General features: G+C 43.4%; 1 protein-coding gene across 1 annotated transcript in view; it reads left to right on the forward strand.

Moving 5' to 3' along the window:
- Positions 1-20,869, forward strand: part of Reep3 (receptor accessory protein 3) — an 84,719-nt gene extending 63,850 nt beyond the window's left edge. The window contains exons 6-8 of the mRNA XM_076557078.1: positions 8,103-8,247; positions 15,375-15,520; positions 16,640-20,869. Of these exons, the coding sequence (XP_076413193.1) occupies positions 8,103-8,247; positions 15,375-15,520; positions 16,640-16,696 (348 nt within the window). The 3' untranslated portion in view covers positions 16,697-20,869. The remainder of the gene's footprint in view (positions 1-8,102; positions 8,248-15,374; positions 15,521-16,639) is intronic.
- Positions 20,870-21,171: the final 302 nt, after the last annotated feature.

Genomic DNA, 21,171 nt, shown 5'->3' on the forward strand with positions numbered 1-21,171 from the left:
GAAATAGTCAATAACTGTGGTGAGTACTACATAATGTCGGCTCTGTTGGCCTCGAGGTATACTGTGCTTTTTTTAAGTGGCTGAAATTAGTTTCATCTCTGGGGACATTTAAAAAAAAAAAATCTATTGTCACAAAAGGACTTACTGAAGCAGACATTTCATACTCAAGTAAATTGGAACCAAGCTAAGAAATAGGTCATGATTAAAGAGAAACTGAAAGAAAAATGATACCAAATGTGTGCATTGTTTAATGTGTGTGTGTGTGTGTGTGTGTGTGTGTGTGTGTGTGTGTGTGTGTGTGTGTGTGTGTACATATATACATATACATGTAGTTTGTTAGAAATATCTTTCAGGCTAAAAATTCTTACCCTGGTTGTATAATATTTAGATCAGGGTGATTTCCTGCCTAGGATCCCCAGGTTGAATCACCTGAGCGTGTCAGAGATGAAAACAGGAATCTAATCAGAAAATTTATGACACCGTAAAGCCATTTTCTGAAAATGTTACTCAGTCCTCTGGCCTCATTACCAGGCATCTGTTCACAAGGTCAGTGTACAAGTTTATTTTGGCTGAGCAAAGCACAAATACATGAAGGACCTTCAAGGATTCTGCTGAGGATGCTCAACGTCCCTGCTTCCGCGTGGGAGACGCAGGTGGCATTGATGTGACTGACCAGCATCCATGCAATGAAGGGCAGGTGAAGAGCAGAGCTGCTGGCCCCTGTGGCTACCTCAGGATTCACTCTTCTCATCACAGCTCTTTAATAGACCCCCCCCCCAAAAAAAAATATAGAAATTAGAGCTCTGCAGGTAAAATTACTGCAATCTAATTGACTTTTTAAGCCACCATTATTGGCTTCAAATTCTTGACCTCTTGCTCTCTGTTTTAATGGCTTTCTGTCTGTGAAAGGATTTTGAGATTATTCACTTATAGAGTCCCATCCCCTTTTCTGTGGCGAAAAGGAAATTCTGCCTGTTTCCTTACAGTCCACAGAGTGGATTAGTGTAACCGACACTGAATTGTAGAACACTTGAATTAGTCTGGATTTTTTTTTTTCCTTTTTAAGTTTGGATTCTCCCACATATCACCCACAAGACTGTAGGCAAGCCGTCTACACTGATGTTAGAATTAAACACTTTTCTTGTCTCTAAAGCCAGGGGTTGACATCTAATATCTACAAACCTGCTGTATCTCCAGAATGGCAGCTCTCAACTGGAAGTGGTTTGTGCTCCCACCTACACCACCCCCGGGACATTTTAGGTCATCACAAGGAGCCACTTCTGACACCTGAGGAGAGGCCAGGAGGGCAGCTCACTGTCCTGCAGGGTAGAAACACTGCAGAGATTTTATCCAGCTCAGAAGAGTGGTGCAATGAGATTAGAGACCCTGCTTCAAAGGTGTAACAAATCAAAAAAGAAAAACTAAAGAAACCATGCACACGTGTGTAAGAAGTTTAGGAAGTGATTACAAGTCATTTTGATTTTCTAGTTCCTTTTTTAATTTTTCCTCTATATAGTGATTATTCTTCAGTAATTATATATAGATATACATATATAGATGTTGCTGGAGGGCTTCTCTCCAGGTTCCCCAAGCCCCGCAGTCCCACAACCCACTTATAAAATAATCACTCAGACGCTTGTATCACTTATAAACTGTATGGCCGTGGCAGGCTTCTTGCTAACTGTTCTTATAGCTTAAATTAATCCATTTCCATAAATCTATACCTTGCCACGTGGCTGGTGGCTTACTGGTGTCTTCACATGCTGCTGGTCATGGCGGCGGCTCGCAGTGTCTCTCTGCCTCAGCCTTCCGCTTCCCAGAATTTTCCTCTCTCCTTGTCTCACCTACTTCCTGCCTGGCCACCTACTTCCTGCCTGGTCACTGGCCATCAGTGTTTTATTTATATAGAACGATATCCACAGCATATAGATGTATATATCTAATCTTCGAAACACTACGATACATCATTCACCTAATGTGAATATACCTAGGTCCATCCAGGACTTCATCACTTTTATTTTTTTTTAGTAATTTGTTTTTATTTTATGTGCATTAGTGTTTTGCCTGCATATATATTTGGTGTTTTGCCCATATATATGTCTGTGTGAGGGTGTCAGATCCCCTGGAACTGGAGTTACAGACAGTTCTGAGCCACCATGTGGATACTGGGAATTGAACCCAGGTCCTCTGGAAGAGTAGTCAGTGCTCTTAACCACTGAGCCATCTCTCCAGCCCCCATCAGTTTTATTATTGACTGTCCAGAGGGAGGTTTCCACAACATTGAGAACTAAACTTAGCAGCCATTAAATGTAACACACATCACATGAGAAGTAGAGCTGAATAGCTATAATAACTGAAAAGGATAACAAGAATTACATTGGAAAAGCATAGGTTTATAATAAAGCATAATAGGATAACACTTTATGGCCGACCTAGAACTCAGGGCCTTCCTGCCTCAGTGCCCCAAGTGCTTAGATTACAATCATGAGCTATATACCCACTGTACTTAATAGTTCTGACGTGAATAAGATCAAAAGAGACAGAGTATGCAAATACCTTGTTGATGGTGACCCCTTCTTCCTGATTGCCTGGAATGCTGTTTCTATAGTTACTCCACCCAGAGTGGAGTATCATTTTGATTACTATTGTACAAGCCAAATAGAAGAAGAGGGATACCTATTTAATTGAAGCAAAGCAGATATGCTTTTTAGTGATAACTGAGTAGGCGTTCCTCCTTTGCCCTCAAAACAGAGGAACTGGGCCAGAGAGATGGCTTGGTAGTTAAGAGCACACACTGCTCTTGCAGAGGACCAGAGTTTGGTTCCCAGCACCACACTGGGTGCGGTAACTCCAGCTACAGCCTCTGGCTTCTAGGCACTAACACTCACACGCACATACCAACCCCCACACCAGACTCCCAGGCACACGCCCAATTTTCAAAGGTAAAAATAATTTTTTTTTTAAAGATAGGGAAGAAACTATTTTTCTTCTTTTATCTTTATTCCGTGTTTGAGGCAAGGTCACTACTGTGTGACCCTGGCTGGCTTACCTCTGGCTCCACAGTGCTGGGATTAAGGGCCACACCACTCACAGTGACTGTTTTTCTTTTGATGATGGGAGTGAAGCATTAGATACAAAAACCACAGTGTTCAATGGAGCAGAAACTGTTATCGTGCAGCATGTTATTATAATCAAGTCTTCATTAAACCAGCGTGAGGAGGACAGATAAGGACAAAGGTGTATGAAAAAGATGCCATAGCAAAACCCATCGCTTGGCAGGTTAAATTTTAAAACTAGTTTTTAAGAAGATTTTCTTAAACTTTATTAAATAAACTTACTAATTCATAATATTAAAGAAGCATTTGATAGGAAAGACAGTCAATCACCCATCTCATCTGTCTAAACATACTGTTCATTTTTGCATATTTTCCCATGTACTGCAGGCTTGTGATCCTTCCCTGGGTGTGATTAGGACTCTGGGGCAGGGGAGGTATTTCCACTTCACATTGCACGGCAAACGTAAATCTTGTACTAATGGGCTTTTGTGCTGAAGGTATGAGACTAGAGTGAACAGGTTGCCCGTTGGATATGATTATTTTGTAATTACACCTCTCCTTTGAAGTAGTTACACTGGATAATTACAACGTATTGAATGTTTTTCAACTTCACTGTGCTACACTTACCTCTCTGTTCTCATTTGAGATGTGTTTTAGTCTATTAAAAAAAAAAAAACTATATAGTAGGAAATCCAGTTTCCCAAGGTAGTCAGAACTGTTGATGTGTCCAGAGGCCTCAAAAAAAAAAAAAAAAAAGCAGCTTATACCTCCTTTTTCTTTTCCTTCCCCTGCCCCCCCCCCATGCCTCCTTTCTTCCCCAAGGCTAGTCCCAAGTATCACCAGCTGGCCTCAGCATCACTCTGTAGCTGAGGACAGCTTTAAACCTCTCGTCCTCCTGCCCCCATATCCTGATTGCTGGGATGATGGGTAGTGCATCACCAGGCCCTGTTTATTTCATGTTGTGAATGGAGCCCAGAACTTCCTGCGTGCTGGTGCTAAGCGAACACTCTACCAACTCAGCTACCCCCTGAGCCCCACTTTCTGCTTTTTCACTGGGGAAAGCCAGGGCAGGACCCCAAGGCAGGAGCTGAAGCAGAGTCCGTAGAGGAGTGCTGCTTATGGCTTGCTCCCCGTGGTTTGCTCAGCCTGCTTTCTTAGACAACTGGGGACCACTTGTCCAGGGGTGGTACCCCTCACAGCGGGCTGGTCCTTCCCACATCAATCTTTAATCAAGAAAACACTCTACAGACCTGCACACAAGCAAGATGATGAAGGCATTTTCTCAACTGAGGTTTCTCTTCTCAGATAACTCTGACTTCTGTCCGGTTGGGGGAAAATAGTCATAAAAAGAATACCTGGTTTGCTCAGTAGACCTGCTCAATATAAAACCGTTCTAGATGGTCTGCCAGGACAGAAGCCTAAGTCTCACCCTGTCTTCTGGTTTCTTAAAATCTTGCTCCTATGGCAAACACACATCATACAGCAGTAAAAGTAACAGCAGCACTCTAGTTCATCTGCGAGGTAAGTCTTTGATTGCACCAATTAAAACCACTTGCAATGGTACAAGTACTAACCTAGTCAGTACTCAGTGGCAGTTCAGCTCATTAAAACCAGCCCTAGAAACTATATTCAAGGGGCTTGAGAGGTGGCTCATCCATTATGAGTACTGGCTGATCTGTTTCAGAGGACCCCAAGTTGGTTCCCAAGCACCCACATGGTGCTTACAACCGTTTATAACTCCAGTTCCGGGTGATCCAACACACCCTCTTATGACCTCCGCTGGCATTGCATGGATACAGTGCACAGACATACATTCAGACAAAACACCCAGTTACGTTAAATAAATAAATAGATCGTAGAGATTGTATGTACTCTAGTCACGGGGAGGGTAGTGTAGCATGTTAATCAGCTTCCCCAAGAAATGTTTATTTAGACTCAGAATGTTTATTTTGACTAAAAGAGGTTTTAGTCCATCACTGGTGGATGCTGTCACTTGGACCTGTGGCAAATCAGGTAATAGAGCATCCACTCATCTCCTGACACCAAAAGGGGCAGATCCCCAAGATCGCCTTCAAGGGCTCATCACATGGCCTCCCTTTGCTAGCCACCATCTCTTGTAGGGCTGCCAGTAGCTCGACAGGCTGGCGACATACGCCTTTGAAGAAACATTTAAGACCCGAGTCATAATATGTGGACTTGCATGCCGTTTGTGTTTGGGTATGGGATGGGTAAAACGGTCCAGGAGTATTGTGAGGATTCACGGAAAGAGAAGGGCACAGTAAAGAACATGACAGTTCTGAGGAAACAAGGTTTCCTTCAGAGAGAGGAACACGGCACTTCCTTGACCTTTGTCTCTGAAATGTCTCGTCTTATCTCTGTTATCTATTGGTGAAATTATTAAGGCCACTCTACATAGTTAAAAGGAAGATTTATTTAGTGGGTAACTTACAAATTAAGGGATAGGTAGGTCGCGGGGTCTGGGGAAGGTGTATCACAATCTAGCCGTGTTCTCTGGAGCTCTGCTAGGTCCACCTCCACTGTTCAGGGTCCCGGCACAGAGAGAGCACTGGCCCATCCAGATCTCGGGTCTCCAGGTGCCTCCCCTGTCCCCGCCTCATAGGCATGACAGTTGCCAGAGTCTCAATGGGGGTTGAAACTTCCACATCCAAGCTCAAATGGCTACCCACTACAGTTATCAGTAAATGCTATCTGGTCAACAGAAAATAAATACAATGAGCTAAGTTTGTCAAGAGTCTTTTAAAATTTGTTATTGTGTGTGCATGGTAGAGGAGAGACGGGTGTGTGGAGGACAACTATGGGGAGTGGATTCCCTCATTCCACTCTTCCATGGGTAGTGGGGATCAGACTCAAGTTGCCAGACTTACTTGGAGAGGACCTTTACCCACTGAGCAACTTCTTCGGCCACAAAATAATTTTTATGTATTTATTTACTTGAGAGAGCGTTTCATTATGTAGCCCTGACTGTCCTGGAACTCGCTCTGTCAACCAGGCTGGTCACAAACTCACAGAGATCCACCACATCCAGCTCCAAAACTAATTTTTAAATGTGTGAAGTCCACTTATTTTAAAGGGGAAATGAACTTGAAACATTCCTCTTTTTTTTTTAAGATATACTTCTTCTTTTATGGGAGAGTGCTACTCTCCCCTACCATGTGCACACTTGATACCCAAGGAGGTCAGAAGAGGGTATCAGATCCCCTGCAATTGGAATTACAGATGATATACTGTGTGGGTGCTGGGAATTGAACCTGGGTCCTCTACAAGAGCACTGAGTACTCATAGCCACTGGGCTTTCTCTCCAGCCCCAACTTTAAATGTTCTTACACAATTCAAAACATATGGTAGAAATACAAAACTTACCTAGGGAGTGGAAACAGCGTGTGATTTGACATAGTAGGGTATCAGTACCCTAGAGTACTGAATCTCGACTTGTGAATTGAAGGGCTGTTTCTTCAGGGTAAAATACAAGCGAAAAGAAACGCCCCAATGTTTGTAACACCTTTAACTTTGAAGTTTAGAGATGAACCGTGATGGGTGAGTTTCCATGGTAATGTTATAAGTAGAGGCAATCATAAATTCATATGTGTGAGAAGAAATAATCAGTGTAAACGCCTTGAGACAAGTATTTTTAGTCTAGCTATAAATAAAACAATGAATCATCCGTATGCTATGCAGATTTAAAGTGGGTAAATTTAGAATTTTTTTTTTCTCTTTACAAAGCTTCATAGTTTAGGGAAGTATATCTTTAAAGTTCAGATAAATGTCCCCGTGAAAGCTGTGTGGTGACGGAAACTGTTGAATGCTGTGTGTGTGGTGGGAATGCTCTCTGTACTGGCCGACATGGGCAGTTTCCACTGCGGACATGGACATCTTAGATGTGGCCAGTGAAAGTAAGGAGCTTCATTTTCAGCCCGGTGGTGGTGGTGGTGGTGGTGGTGGTGGTGGTGGTGGTGGTGGTGGTGGTGGTGGTGGTGGTGGTGGTGGTACATGCCTTTAATCCCTCGGGAAGCAGAGGCAGGCAGATCTCTATGAGTTCAAGGACAGCCAGGGCTACCCAGAGAAACCCTGTCTCAGAAAAACAAACAAACAAGCAAACAAAGCTGTGTTTTCCTTTTCATTAATTTGCATTTAAATATTTGCTCATGTCTGTCATGTTGTTAAGACAATAGGAGCTGGAGAGCCAGCTCAGTGGTTAGGGGTGTTCATTGCTCTTGCAGAGGACCTGGTTGACTTCTGCCTCCCACAGGGTGCCTCATTGCCTCTACCTCCAGTCCCAGGGGATCAGACAGCCTCTTCTGGCCTCCGAGGGCACTGCACCCCTGCAGTACACATATATATGTGCGGGCACCAGCTCATACACATAAAGTAAAAATGAATCAACCTTTTATAAAGACAAAATGAAATATGCTGTGGTGAACATATCTTGCCGGGTTATTCATTGTCTGAAGATCGTTTCTGATCCAAAATTATTTGGCTCCTAACTTTTTCCTACCTAGTTCTAGTTAGAGCTATTAACTACTCCTGACTTAGGCTTGTTTTAAAACACTGTCTTTCCTTGAAGAGCTTCTCTACGTCATAAATGTTAAGCCCCAACAGGCTAGTTTTACTGTTACTAACCCAGAATACTGAACCACAGCTCAGAATTATGGATGCTATTTTCTCTGAAGATAATCTCATTATACTAAAAAATAAAAAATAAAAACACGTCTTAAAGTTTAGTATAATGCTGAAATGCTTGGAATAAAATGTGTTGATGTAATGACATACTTTGAAATGCATAAAAAAGGAAAATGGATTAATGTTGATACAGATGTCATAAAGCAGCTATAAACAGTGTGCGGTATTTGTGGTAGACGTCGGCCTCTCTAGACGCTTTTTTATCACAAGATGTGCAGGGATGTTATTTGTATGACAAATTGTTTCATAATAAAATGCCCTAACATGTTGCATGACAAATATAAGAATATTAAGTATTTGAAAGTATCTTTTCCCCCCCTCGGGTCTTACCACGTCTCCGTTAAACAGAGCCAAGGAGCCATAACGGAGCGTTTGCGAAGTTTCAGCATGCATGATTTGACGGCTATCCAAGGGGATGAGCCTGTGGGACAGAGACCCTACCAGACTTTGCCAGAAGCGAAGAGGAAGAGCAAACCAGCCAGTGAAACAGCAGGTATGCTCATTCACTGTACTCTACAGGAGCCCCTCATAAGTGGGCTTGGGGGCGGGCCGGGACAGTCCGGGGGCGAGGCGGGGCGGGGCGGGGCGGGCCGGGGCGGGGACTTCATAATACATGGTACCAGACACAGAACTCACCTGGCTATTGATAGCGTTACTGTCGAGACAGAGTCTCATGTAGCCTATGCTGGCCTCAGACTTTCTATATAAGTGGGGCTGTCTTCAACCTCTTGATTCTCCTGCCTCTGCCTCCCCAGAGCTAGGACTACAGGTGTAAGCGACCACACCCAGCAAAATTTACTTATTTTAAGCCTATATTTCGGAGCTTCTTATTTGGTGTGTTGTCTTTCCGTTTTCCAGACAGGGTGTCACAGCCCAGGCTTGCTGAGGATGGCCATGAACGTGCTGGTCCTCTTGCATCTAACCTCCCAAGTATCATGCCCGGGGGTGCGGCACCACACCTGGTATGATGCAGTCCTGGGGATAAAACCCCAGGGATTTGTACAAGCACTCTCCCAAGCTGAACTACATCCCCAAGCTATAGCGCCTTCTTTCCAAATTTTCTCTAACTCAGACGGCTACCTGCCTTTTGCTGCCCACAGAAATCATGAAGCTACCCGGGCATGGTGGTGCACGCTTTTAATCCCAGCACTGCAGAGACAGAGGCAGGTGGATCTCTGTGAGCTTGAGTCCAGTCTGGTCTACATAGCAAGTTCCAGGACAGCCAAGGGTACACAGAGAAACCCTGAAAAAAAAAAAAAAAAAAAAAAAAAAGGAAGGAAGGAAGGAAGGTAGATAGATAGGTCATGCAGCTAAAAGCAGAGCTGTGGCCTCTCGGGCATCTGGGAGTTTATAGGAGCTGTGGACATGGTTCAGAGCTTGCCCCTGCTTTAGTTCTGACTGGTCACCAGCACTCTCTGTTCGAACCGTCAGTTGACATCTGCGGAGTCTCATGGGTAAGCACTCTGTAAGTTCTGTGAACAAGTAAGGACATTGACTCACAGGTGAGAAGGCTGAAGCACATGACCAATGCTGACTCAAAACCGAAATGAAATCAGTCCAGCGGGAAATGTGTTGAGATCGCACACTCTAATTCAAGAGCGAGCTTGCAGGCATCTTCTGCAGAAGCGATGAGCCTGTCACGGTGGCCGTGTCTTGGGCCTTGCTTGATTGAACTGGTGTGGTCTTGGAAGCCAGCACATAAACAAGCAGCGTGTCTTCATCCTGTGTCACATCTGCAGCAATCTTCTTTTTTTGTTTGTTTGTTTGTTTTTCGAGACAGGGTTTCTCTGTGTAGCTTTGCACCTTTCCTGGGACTCACTTGGTAGTCCAGGCTGGCCTCGAACTCACAGAGATCTGCCTGGCTCTGCCTCCCAAGTGCTGGGATTAAAGGCGTGCACCACCACTGCCCGGCCGCAATCTTCATTCTTATCCAGGCTGAAAACTCAGATGCTGAGGACATTCTTTTTTTTTTTTTTAATTTTAATATTTTTATGTGCATTGCTGAGTAGCCCGCATGCATGTCTGTGTGAGGGTGTCAGATCCCCTGGAACTGGAGATCCAGACAGTTGTGAGCTGCCATGTGGGTGCTGGGAATTGATCTCGGGTCCTCTGGAGGACATTCTTCATTATAAAGTATTAATCGTTCTTTCAAAAACTGCGTTCTCTTGAGAGGGAGGCTGAAATTCATCACGTTATAATAGCTCAAGCTCATTTTTAAGATAAAATGACAGCCTCTCCTTTTTTTTCTTTCTTTCTTTTTGAAAGACCAAGTTTTGTAGTGTAGCCCAGGCTGGCCTTGAACCCTTGGCAATTCTCCTGCCGCAGCTTCCCAAATGTTAGCTTCCACACCTTAGCCATTGCTCCTCTTCAAAAAGTAAAGGCTGGGGCTGGAGAGCTGACTCACGGGTTGAAAGGCACACTGCTCTTGAAAAGAACCCGAGTTCAGTTCCCAGCATTTCTTCACAGCTGCCTTAACTCCAACTCCTCTGCCCTCCATGGATACCCGAACTTCATGCACATATATGTATATACCCATACACAGATTATGTATGTATGTATATACATACATGTAATTAAAAATAATAAAAGTAAATCTTCCACCTTCTCCCAAAAATGAATACACTTAAAATGGTGGCGAGTGTCTGAAAGGTTATACTCAAGCTAACCATTGGTTAAGTAGTGCTTTTAAGAATGAAGACCTGAGGCTGGGCTGTGGCTCAGTTAGTAGAGTGCTCCACTAACATACAGAAAGCCCTGGGTTCCATCCCCAGCAGTTCATAAACAGAGCTTGGTGGTGCACACCTGTAACCCAAGCACTCAGATTTGGAAAGAGGTGGGAACAGGAAAGATCAGAAATTCAAGGCCGACCTCAACTACCTAGCAGTGTTTGGCCAGCCTGGGCTACATGAGACCTGTGTCAAAACAGAGAGAGAGGGGGGGGGAGGGAGAGGGAGAGGGGGAGGGGGAGAGGGAGAGAAAGAGAGAGAGAGAGAGAGAGAGAGAGAGAGAGAGAGAGAGAGAGAGAGAGAGAGAGAGACCAACCATACAGGAAGGAAAAACACATCCCACATCCTGAAGAAGACAAAAAGAAGCCATCAGAAATGTTCTCATTATCTGAGCAGAGTGGTGCACACCTTTAATCCCAGCACTGCGGAGGCAGAGGCAGAAGGATCTCTTGAGTTCCAGGCCAGCCTGGTCTCACTCTGTAGAGTGAGTAGAATAGCCAGAGCTGCACACAGGAAACCCTGTCAGAAGAAGACAGAGGATGCGGGGGGAAGTGGACAAACAAACAAGAAAGCCCCCCTTGTCAATTGTAAAAACCCCAAACCGTTTCCTAAAACAGTCACAGTTTCCTCGTTTGCTCAGAGTGTGGGCTGACCAGGCTCAGCAGAGTAGTTCTGTTCAGGGTCTCGTGCAGCTGTGCTGAAACAGCTGCTGGAGCTGGAGTCGCACACGCAGAAAAGAGCTCACACGCACGTGTCCCTGCCAGAGCCTGGAAAAGCCAAGCGGCAGGTGCTAATCTGTGTGTCCTCTCTGTGTGCACTCCCGGTCTCTGAGGGAGCTCGAGTCACCTGGCAGCTGCAGTTCCCACAGCCAGTGTCCCACACGACACTGGCAGAAATCCCACTCGGTGCCTTCACTGCATTATTAGTGGTGATTTGTTGAGGCAGCGACAAAAGCCTGGAAGGCTGAAGGAGAATCCGGGAGTCATGGACCAGCCTCTTGGACTTTCTGTGAGTTTGAAATGAACTGATCGTTTTGGAGGACAGGCTTCCAGATAAGCGTTGGGAGCTGTATGTACAGGACTGCCCCTCTCATGATAACAAGAGCCAAGTGCCTAGGTTATCAGCCCTGAAAACCAATGATGTCACATTCTGAGGAGGACAAATCATACAGTAAGACAGCGTCTGTTTTGATCCCATGTTGCAGAGGCACGGGAGCAAGGATTAAGAGATGTGAACCTGTTACGTGTCTGTACATACTGGAAAATCCGGAGGATGTTCTAAAAGATTAACATTGTCTGTGGTGTGGTGTGTGTGTGTGTGTGTGTGTGTGTGTGTGTGTGTGTGTGTGTGTGTGTGTGTGTTTTCTGTTGTTCCGTTAGGGGGGTGTTGTTTATTTAGTTTTAATCCATTACTCAAAACCAGAAATAGCACAATACTCTTATTTTGATTTTGATTTTTTTTTTTTTTTCTGACAAAGGGTTTCTCTCTGTAGCTCTGACTGTCCTGAAACTAGTTCTGTACACCAGACTGGCCTTGAACTCACAGAGGTCCACCTGCCTCTGCTTCCCAAAGGCTAGGATTAAAGGTGTGCTGTACCACCACCTGGCTTAATGCTCTTATTTTGAAAATAAATAAATAAATAAATAAATAAATAATACAATAGAAAACTCTCTCTATAAATGACATCCTCTAAATTTTTTCTGATTTACTTTCTTCGTTATACAATAGTTATTTTTAAACAAATGTTTGGCAGTTTAAAAAAGGAAACATTTAAATACATAAAAGCCTGCTTCCCGAGACATACAATGGTCAGTAAGGCTCAACTGGGTGAGTAAAGGAGCTTGCCACCAAGCATGATGACTTAGTTATATTTACTTAGTTACATTTACTTAGTTACATTTCCAGGACCCAGGTGTTGGAAGGCAAGAACCACCTCCTGCAGACTGACCTTGCACACGTGCGGTGCATGACCGTACACACTTTATAAATAAATGTAGCTTTTTTTTTTTTTTTTCAGAGGAGGCAGAGGACTAGAGAGATGATTTCATGGTTAAGAGCAAATACTGCTCTTTCCGATAACCCGAGTTTAGTTCCCAGCATTCATGTTGGTCAGTTCATAGCCTCCTGTAACTCCTGCTCCAGAGGATCAGGTACCCTCCTCTGACCTCTGTGGACACCTGTACTAACATGCACATACCACACAGAGACACACATACACATAACGAAAATTAAAATAATCTTTAAAAAAATAACATAAATCTCTTCAAAAAGAGAGAGAAAATATGGCTTCATTTTACCCTAAAAGAGGAACATTTCCCTGGCTTGCTTGAATTTCCTCCCGGCACCCTCTGCTCCAGCTCTCTACATTCACACTCGCTTCTGCCTGGGATAGTCTTCTTTTGACTACTACAGAAAAACAAAGGATTCTGGCCAAAATAATGCCTGATTCTGCTTCCAAATCCTTCCTGATTTCGAGCCTAGATGTTTGGCAGCCTAAAATTGTTCTGTCCTAATATATAATTAAAGTCGTTTATGTTATTATGAGAGTAAAAAGCATATTAGCGACTGTTCACAGTTTGCATTGTAAATCTCAAATTATTTGTGTCCTGGGCGAGCTGACTAATAGACATTTGTTCCACGTCATTTTCCTGACAGAAGAACTCATCCCGGCTTCCTCCTGGGCCCTTATCCTGTGCTCCTTATCTTTATTAGAGAGGGATTTAAAACTTCTTTGGGCCATGGAAATGTACACACATGCGCCCACCCCCTGTCTTCACTGCCTTGGACTGGCCCTGGTCTGCCTCTCACCAGGAGCCTCAGGTTTTGCTTCTCAGAGCTATGTCATCCTCCCCCAGGGCTCCTTAGAGATGCTCATCTCTGCCCCACCCCAGGCCTGCTGAATCACAAGCTTCCAGGGGTGGAGCCCAGCAGTATGTCCTGACAAGTCACCCCGATAAGACAAGCCAGTGTCTGAGGGCCTTCTCTTCGAGATGGGGTGCTCTTGCTCCTGACTCCCAGCCTGGAATACTCCCTAGAATTCTTGGAGTAACCGTCCCTCCTGGATGCTTGCACAGCAGACAGAGATGAGTATTTATAGGTCCACGTAACAGCTGGCCCTGTGGGCCCTGGCTGATCTTGGTGCTGAACATTTCCTCTAACGTCTGTGTCATGGCCTGTGGTTTTTCTCAACGGAAACTTCCTGCTCTTGATCAGCACTGTGACCGTGCTCCTGTGAACTCACCTCTCCGACTGTAGCCCCTTCGCGTCTCCTTTGGGATCCCCTGTCATTCCCGGTGTTGACCTCTCGCGTGACAGGTGGGAGAGGGGCTTGGGTCTTAATTAAAGTCAGAGGCACAAATGGCAGCCTAAAACACATTTGGGTTTGTACAACTCACGTGAGGGTGAAAAGAAACTTGACAACATTTCTGATTATTTTTCTCTGTTTTTTCCTTTGTTGTTGTTAAAAAACAAACATAGTGTGGGTATTAACCTCATTGTTTGGAAATTTTAAAGAGATTCTGGGGTGGGTTTGTGTGTGTGTGTGTGTGTGTGTGTGTGTGTGTGTGTGTGTGTGTGTGTGTGTTTGTGTGTGTTGTTTGGCTTTGTTTTTGTTGTTGTTGTTGTTGTTGTTTGGGTTTGGCTTGTCTGTTTGTTTTGCTTTGTTTTTCAGAGACAGGGTTTCTCTGTGTAGCCTTGGCTGTCCTGGAACTCACTCTGTAGACCAGGCTAGCTTCACACTCAGAGATCCACCTGCCTCTGCCTTCCAAGTGCTGAGATTAAAGATGTGTGGTGTGTGCCTCCACCGCCCGGCTGTGTTGGGCTTTTTTAATTTTAGATATTATTATTATTGTGCACTTAGGGATCAAAGGGCAATTTTGGAGTCATTCTCTCCTTCTACCTTTTTACATGTTTTCCTTCTCAAACTCAGGCTGAGTCACCTTCCCAGTCCTGTTTTGACTTGGGGTCTTACCTTTAACTCGGGCAGACCTTAAACACACATCAGTCCTTTTTCTCTGCTTCCTGAGTTTTTAATGCTCCTGGTGTGTATCATGCCTGACTGTGTGGTGTATGCTCCTCTATCACTCTCGAGTATTCCTGTGAGGCAGGGTCTCTCCCTCAACCTGGGGCACGTGTATTTTTGCTACGCCAACAACCTGGAAACCCCAGAGATCCTCTTGTCTCTCTGTGCACAACACACACAAATGTACACACAGCAGTGGAGAGTCCAGAGCACCATGCCCACATTTTACTTGAATTCCAGGACCAGAACTCAGCGCCTTATGCTTGTACAAGTGCTCTTGCCCACTGGGCTGGCTCCCCAGCCCTCTGGATGATTTTTTATTTACTTATTTATTTATTTATTTATTTATTTGCTTATTTACTTGGTTTTGTCAAGACAGGGTTTCGCTGTATAGTTTTGGTGCCTGTCCTGGATCTCGCTCTGTAGACCAGGCTGGCCTCGAACTCACAGAGATCAGCCTGCTTCTGCCTCTCAAATGCTGGAATTAAAGGCGTGTGCCACCACTGCCCGGCTGGCTTATTTTTTAAATAAAAATATTCATAATAAGATTGGGCTGCTGGCCATGGTGCCATCACCTTGTTCCAGCCCAGTCTGGGCTACAGAAGACTCATCTCAAAAAAAAAAAAAAAAAAAAAAAAAAAAAGAATTAGGTAAATGAGTGAAATGGATCAGGGAGAAGTTCATGGAGGAAATGAGTCTTCTGATCTTTATCTGCAGTAGTGCACAAAGCCAAAGTTCATGGGGAAGGGCCAGGAGCACTTTCCAGATGAGTGGGAAGAGAGGCCCCAGCTAGACCCTCATGCCAGGCCGATGAAGAAGCAGGTTGCCTGGTGTCCTGTGTCTAAAACGTGCTGCCCTTGACCATTTGTTTAGCCTATGGCATTCCATTGAAAGACGGAGGTGAACAAACCGATGAAGAAGCGGAGGGGCCATTCTCCGACGACGAGATGGTGACTCACAAGGGGCTGCGGCGATCCCAGAGCATGAAGTCTGTCAAGACCATCAAAGGCCGCAAAGAGGTCAGTGTGCAGCGGGGAATTATTTTCCTAACGATCTGTGGGAGGGATTTCCTTCTACTTTGTCATTAATGATATCAAATGACCAGTGAATGAAGGATTCCAATCAGAGGACAGCATTGTAATTGAAATTCTTTATTAAAAGCAGGTGTGTTAGGGACATTTCCTCCCCCTGGAAATTTTGAAATAGGAAAGTCCTTATTTTGTGCTCTATATAGAAAGTGGCATTTCCACCTAGCAAACCCCACAGTTACTGTGACTGTCTGTTGCTGCCCTCTATATAAGCAAGGAAAGCTGCTAACAGAATTAACTACATAGTGTTGCTTTCAACAAGTCATACATGATAATTAAATAGTAGATATATACCTGCCGTCACACGGTGTCATTGCGCTAAGGCTCACTTACTGACATTGTACTCAGCCAAATGTAAATAATAAGTCAGTGTTTTCATCCGTGATTGGGAATGTCCTGTGTACTGCCTACACCCATCACATCACCAGCTACGTTTCTGTGGGTGTTCTTAGTAAGGTTGTAACTTGCAAGGGCATTGCTTGGATGGGTGGTGCTTTGATGGTTTGATTTGGGTGCTGTACTGGCATTTGAACCAAGGGCCCCATGAAGGCTTTGCAAATATTATACTCCTGAGCCACGTTCCCAGCGCCTTTTATTTTGAGACTGGGTCTCAATAAGTTGCCCAGACTGGCGCAGAGCTCCTGTGTGGCCCAGGTAGATCTTGAATTAGAGTCCTCCTGCCTCGTCTCCCAAGAAAGTTGATGTTTTGTGTCAGAAGAGTGAAACAAGTACTATGACGATGAACTATTAAAACCTACCTACTTTAAAAAATTAATCAGTCTGTTTGGTTTTGTTTGTTTTAGTTTAGGTTAGTTTTTTGTTTTGTTGTGTTTGTTTGTTTGTTTGTTTGTTTGTTTGTTTGTTTTTTCCAGACAGGGTTTCTCTGTGTAGTTTTGGTGCCTGTCCTGGATCTCACTTGGTAGACCAGGCTGTCCTTGAACTCACAGAGATCCACCTGGCTCTGTCTCCTGAGTGCTGGGATTAAAGGCGTGCGCCACCACTACCCAGCTGGGTTACCTCTTATTAATACTAATACTTTTCTTTCTTTAGGTGCGGTATGGTTCCCTGAAATATAAAGTGAAGAAGAGACCACAGGTGTATTTTTAGCGTCTACACCTCACCTATCTGAAGACAAATAATCCTAACAAATCAACTTCATTTTCTAACTCAATATATTCAGGACTTATACTTTAAATCTTCCGATTGTGGCAATGATGGGATTTACTTTAATAACATTAAATAGTTCGTTTCTTTAACAATTACTTTTAGATATTAACTGCTAAATGTAGTTGTGTAAGGTTTATTAATGTGCATGTATATAACAACAGTTACAGAGAATCATGTTACCTGATTTCATCAGCAACATTGAGTGTCTGGGATCTAAGGGTAAAACATAGACCCAGGGTATACTTGAAAAGTCTCTGCTTCAGGATACACCTTGCCCTTCTGGTGTCGCATTGTGTTTACGCCCATCCATGCCACCCACATCTGTCACAGGAAAGTGGTGACAGCCACTGAGCAGCCAGTGTTGTGACAAAGACATACTGTAAGGTGGTGACATGTCCCTTACATAAGCCTTGGAAGCTTTCCATCATGAGCTGAAAGGTTTTGAAACAGATATTTGAAAACCAGGTGTCCACATAGCACTTTCCTGGCTGGTTTTGCACACTTGAAAATTGTTTACTTATTTTATGACTGTACATTTACTTTAAATTGTATCGATGCTGTCTTTTTTGTTGTCTGTGATGTTCTGACATGTCCAAATTACGCTTTGAAATGCATCATCTCCTTTTCCTACTCATTTGTTAAATTCATTTGATTTATAGTAGGGACACATAGCTAACTCCTACTAAATTTTTACTTTTTGTTTTGCTTTTTGAGATAAGGTCTCTTGTGGCCCAAGGGTGGCCTTGAACCCCTGATTCTCTTCCTGCTTCCACCTCACAGTTGCTGGGATGACAGGTGTATATTATCACACCTGACTAATTTTAACTGTTTTTTAATTATATTCTTAACATCTAAGAAGTAATTAACATTAATCAGTTTCCATAGTTGAATGTGATGTGTTTTTATCAACAACAATTATGTTATTTTAGGTTTTAAAAAATAGCTTTTGCAGAAGAGAGTCAAGACCAGTGTAGCACTTGGTTTTTTCTTTTGTAGGGTTTTTTGTTTTGTTTTTTGTTTTGTTTTGTTTTGGTGGCAGGGTTAGAGACAGGGTTTCTTTGTGTAGTCTTGGTTATCCTGGAACTAGCTCTGTAGACCAGGATGCTTTGAACTCACAGAGATCCACCTGCCTCTGCCTCCCGAGTGCTGGGATTAAAGGTGTGTGCACGACTACACTCAGTGTTTTCTGACTCATGGAACTGCCCAGTGACCACATCTCGTTCTCGAGCTTGGCAGAGGCAGAGCTGCCTTACAGACCCGACGGTGACTGAAGTCATCTGAATCTTCTTCTGGCTGAGTTTGTTCCCTAAAGATGAGCGTCAGGATAAAGCACAAGGACAGTTGATGCTACGTAGCAAAGGCTCACAGACAGAGACCACCTTTCAGTGTAAGAGATTTAGAGGGATTGAACTCGGAGGCTCTTTGGATTTGCCCTACTAACTGCATGGTGAACCCTAAATCAGTGTATCTGGGGTGATGGATAACCAAAACTTCGATAATCAAACAAAATCTACTTGGGAGTGTCTGAGTGTCATTCATACATGACCTCTAGATGCTACTCTGAATATCTCCCAAACTGACTCACATTCTTAATATTGAGCACCAAATAAAAATTCAATTATTTTCCCCAAATTTAATCTTGTATCTCCATCTGCTTTGCTTTGACTCATAGCCTCTTTGTTACTAGAAGAATTCTTCAACTTCTGTTCAGACATCCATCATAAGTTATTGGAAAGAGCGTTATTTATTTTGCCTGGCCCTGTCCTGCTCTGTACAAAGGCCATGCTGTGTGCTTGGTTTCCCGGCCAGAGGCAGTGTTACCTGATAAGACCATTGGATAAGTAAGTTACTCTGTCTCCATGGTCACTGATTGACACCATATTATCTTCTAGAAATCCAGTTTCTGTATTACACCTGCCCTTTGGAACTACTGATTGGTGCCATGCTTGACATAGGCAAGACCCTGAGTTCAATCCCTGAATCAAAAAAGAAAATTAGTTAAAACAAACTTACCCATCTTTTAAGGAATTCATATACTATTTGTTCTCTCTCTCTCTCTCTCTCTCTCTCTCTCTCTCTCTCTCTCTCTCTCTCTCTCTCTCTCTCTCTCTATCTCTCTCTAGTTGTTGTTTTGTGTGGAGCCCTGGCTCTCCTGGAACTCACTCTGTAGACCAGGATGGCCTCAGGCTCACAAAGATCCACCTGCCGCTGCCTCCCAGGTGCTGACATTAAAGGTGTGTGACACCATGCCCAGCTTGTTTTGTTTTGAGACAAGGTCTCCCTCTAGCTAGCCTGAAACTCACTAGGTAGCCCAGGCTAGCCTCAAATTTGTGGATACTCTTCATGCTTCTGCCTTCTAAGCGCTGGGATTTCAGGTGTGTACCACCACACCCTGTTTCATGGACTTTTTAAATTGGCAGAATTACTAATTGGGAGAATCAAAATGCCCAAACAAAGACACCACCTGACTCAGAACTAATGCTTGCTGTCCTGTTCTGTTCTCATCCCCGGCCCATGCTTGGGCATATCCCTGATGGTGACATGCTTAATAAACTTGATACCATCTGTCCCCACAGTCATATGTCATAGCAGGGTCCTTTTCTTTGAACTTTGTATATGGAGAAATAAAGGGCTTATTTGTTTTGTTTTGTTTCTTTTAAGGAGAAGCAGTTCATGTCATTAGTTTCTCTGCTTTTGAGGCTGCTGATTTTTTTAATTTTTTAAGTTGTAAATTTATTCATAGACCACAGTGCCTTGACTTACCCCACTGCTGATTGGGGCACCAGCATGCAATGCACAAACTTGTTTAGGGCACTGTTTGTCTGCCTTTTGGCGTTTATCCAAAAATTATAGCCTACTAGTATTTTATCTGACTAGCCAGTCATTCCGTGGGATCACTAATACTTAACTATTCCCCATATTTAACTATTGTTTAGGCATAAGAATTGATATAGTCTACATGTCTCTTTTCTTTTTTCCTTTCTGGTATCGAAAGGAGCCACAAGTACAGCCAGAGAGATAGCTCAGTGTTTTAAGAATGCATACTGCTCTTACAAAGGACCCAGGTTCAGTCCTTAGCACCTCTACCTGGTAGGTCGTTCACAATTGCCTGCAACTCCAGCTCCAGGGAATACGATACTCTTCTGACTTCCAGGCACATCTGCATGCATGTGAACATACTGACGCACAGATATACATACGTACGCATAATTTAAAATAAAAAAAATCTGTGAAAAACAAAAAGGAACCAGCAGTAAGCTGATTGCTAAATGAGCAATTATATAAACCCACCTCACTCCCCAGCCAGACCCCGTCCACACACACCACCGTGTGTTTTAGATGGCTAAAACGACGAGATCCTGCCGCCACTGATGGAAAGAAAGACTTCACTACATGGATGGAGCAGAGCTGTCTACTCACGGGTTTTCAGGGATCTCATTCCGTGTGTCACCACCAAAGACTTCCACAGTGTTATAAAGCATGTAAATACTCTAAAATTCTGTCAAACATTGGCTAAATGTATCCTCTTTCTTTTCTGTACTTTTGGGGAGATGCCTGAACCTTTATGGTATTACTATAATGTCTTATATTAACTGTAAGTGTTTTTTAATTGTAATGGGCTAATTTTTCATTGAATATCTTTCATTGGGGAAACTAAGGAGATCTCAGTAGATCTAAATATAGAAATCTAAATACAGATTCCAAAGCTGTTTCTTCTGTCCTCTCCTTTTTAGGTTGACTTATTTGTGAAATAGGCGAATTTTGAGAAGATTGTGGCTTTATGGTTTGTAGTATTTCTTAAGAAATATACCCTAAGGTTAAAGTTCTTAGAAAAGAAAATACCTTTTTCCCTAAGAACTTTTAAGACGTAGTCTTTTAGGGGTGCTCTGCAGATTGACCCTTTTTGTATATTGTATATCAATCCTTTTTGAGTGTTGACCCTGACTTAACATTTTTTTCTTCTAATATTTTTTTAACTCTGTGTACTTTAATACTTTAAGCAAGAATAACTTTATAAGATCTCTTTGTTAAAGCTATCCTTAAGCCCCGTACATGGGTGACTCTGCAAATGTATTTTGCGAATTTTTACAATAAAGTAAACTCATTACGTTAGTGGCAGTTGGGTATTTCTTTATGTGTCGGCGTACATGTGTTGAACTCTATGAATGTTCTTTGTTATTCAGCATGTCCTGATTTAGTAACAGACGACATCTATGTCCTTCAGATTGCGTTGGCAGAACAAATCATGATGATGGTCACTTTCTGGAAAGCTTGTCATAGGCTGAGGAAGGCATCCTGGGTGGTGGAGTCTGGATGCTAGACAGAGAAGCAGGGGAAACAGCACAGGAACTCTGTCACAAGGCATCGGCTGGCAGTCGGCAGCGTAGTCTAACGGAACATTCGGATTTCTGTAT

Source organism: Peromyscus maniculatus, chromosome 21, assembly GCF_049852395.1.
Source record: "Peromyscus maniculatus bairdii isolate BWxNUB_F1_BW_parent chromosome 21, HU_Pman_BW_mat_3.1, whole genome shotgun sequence".
Lineage (NCBI taxonomy): Eukaryota > Metazoa > Chordata > Mammalia > Rodentia > Cricetidae > Peromyscus > Peromyscus maniculatus.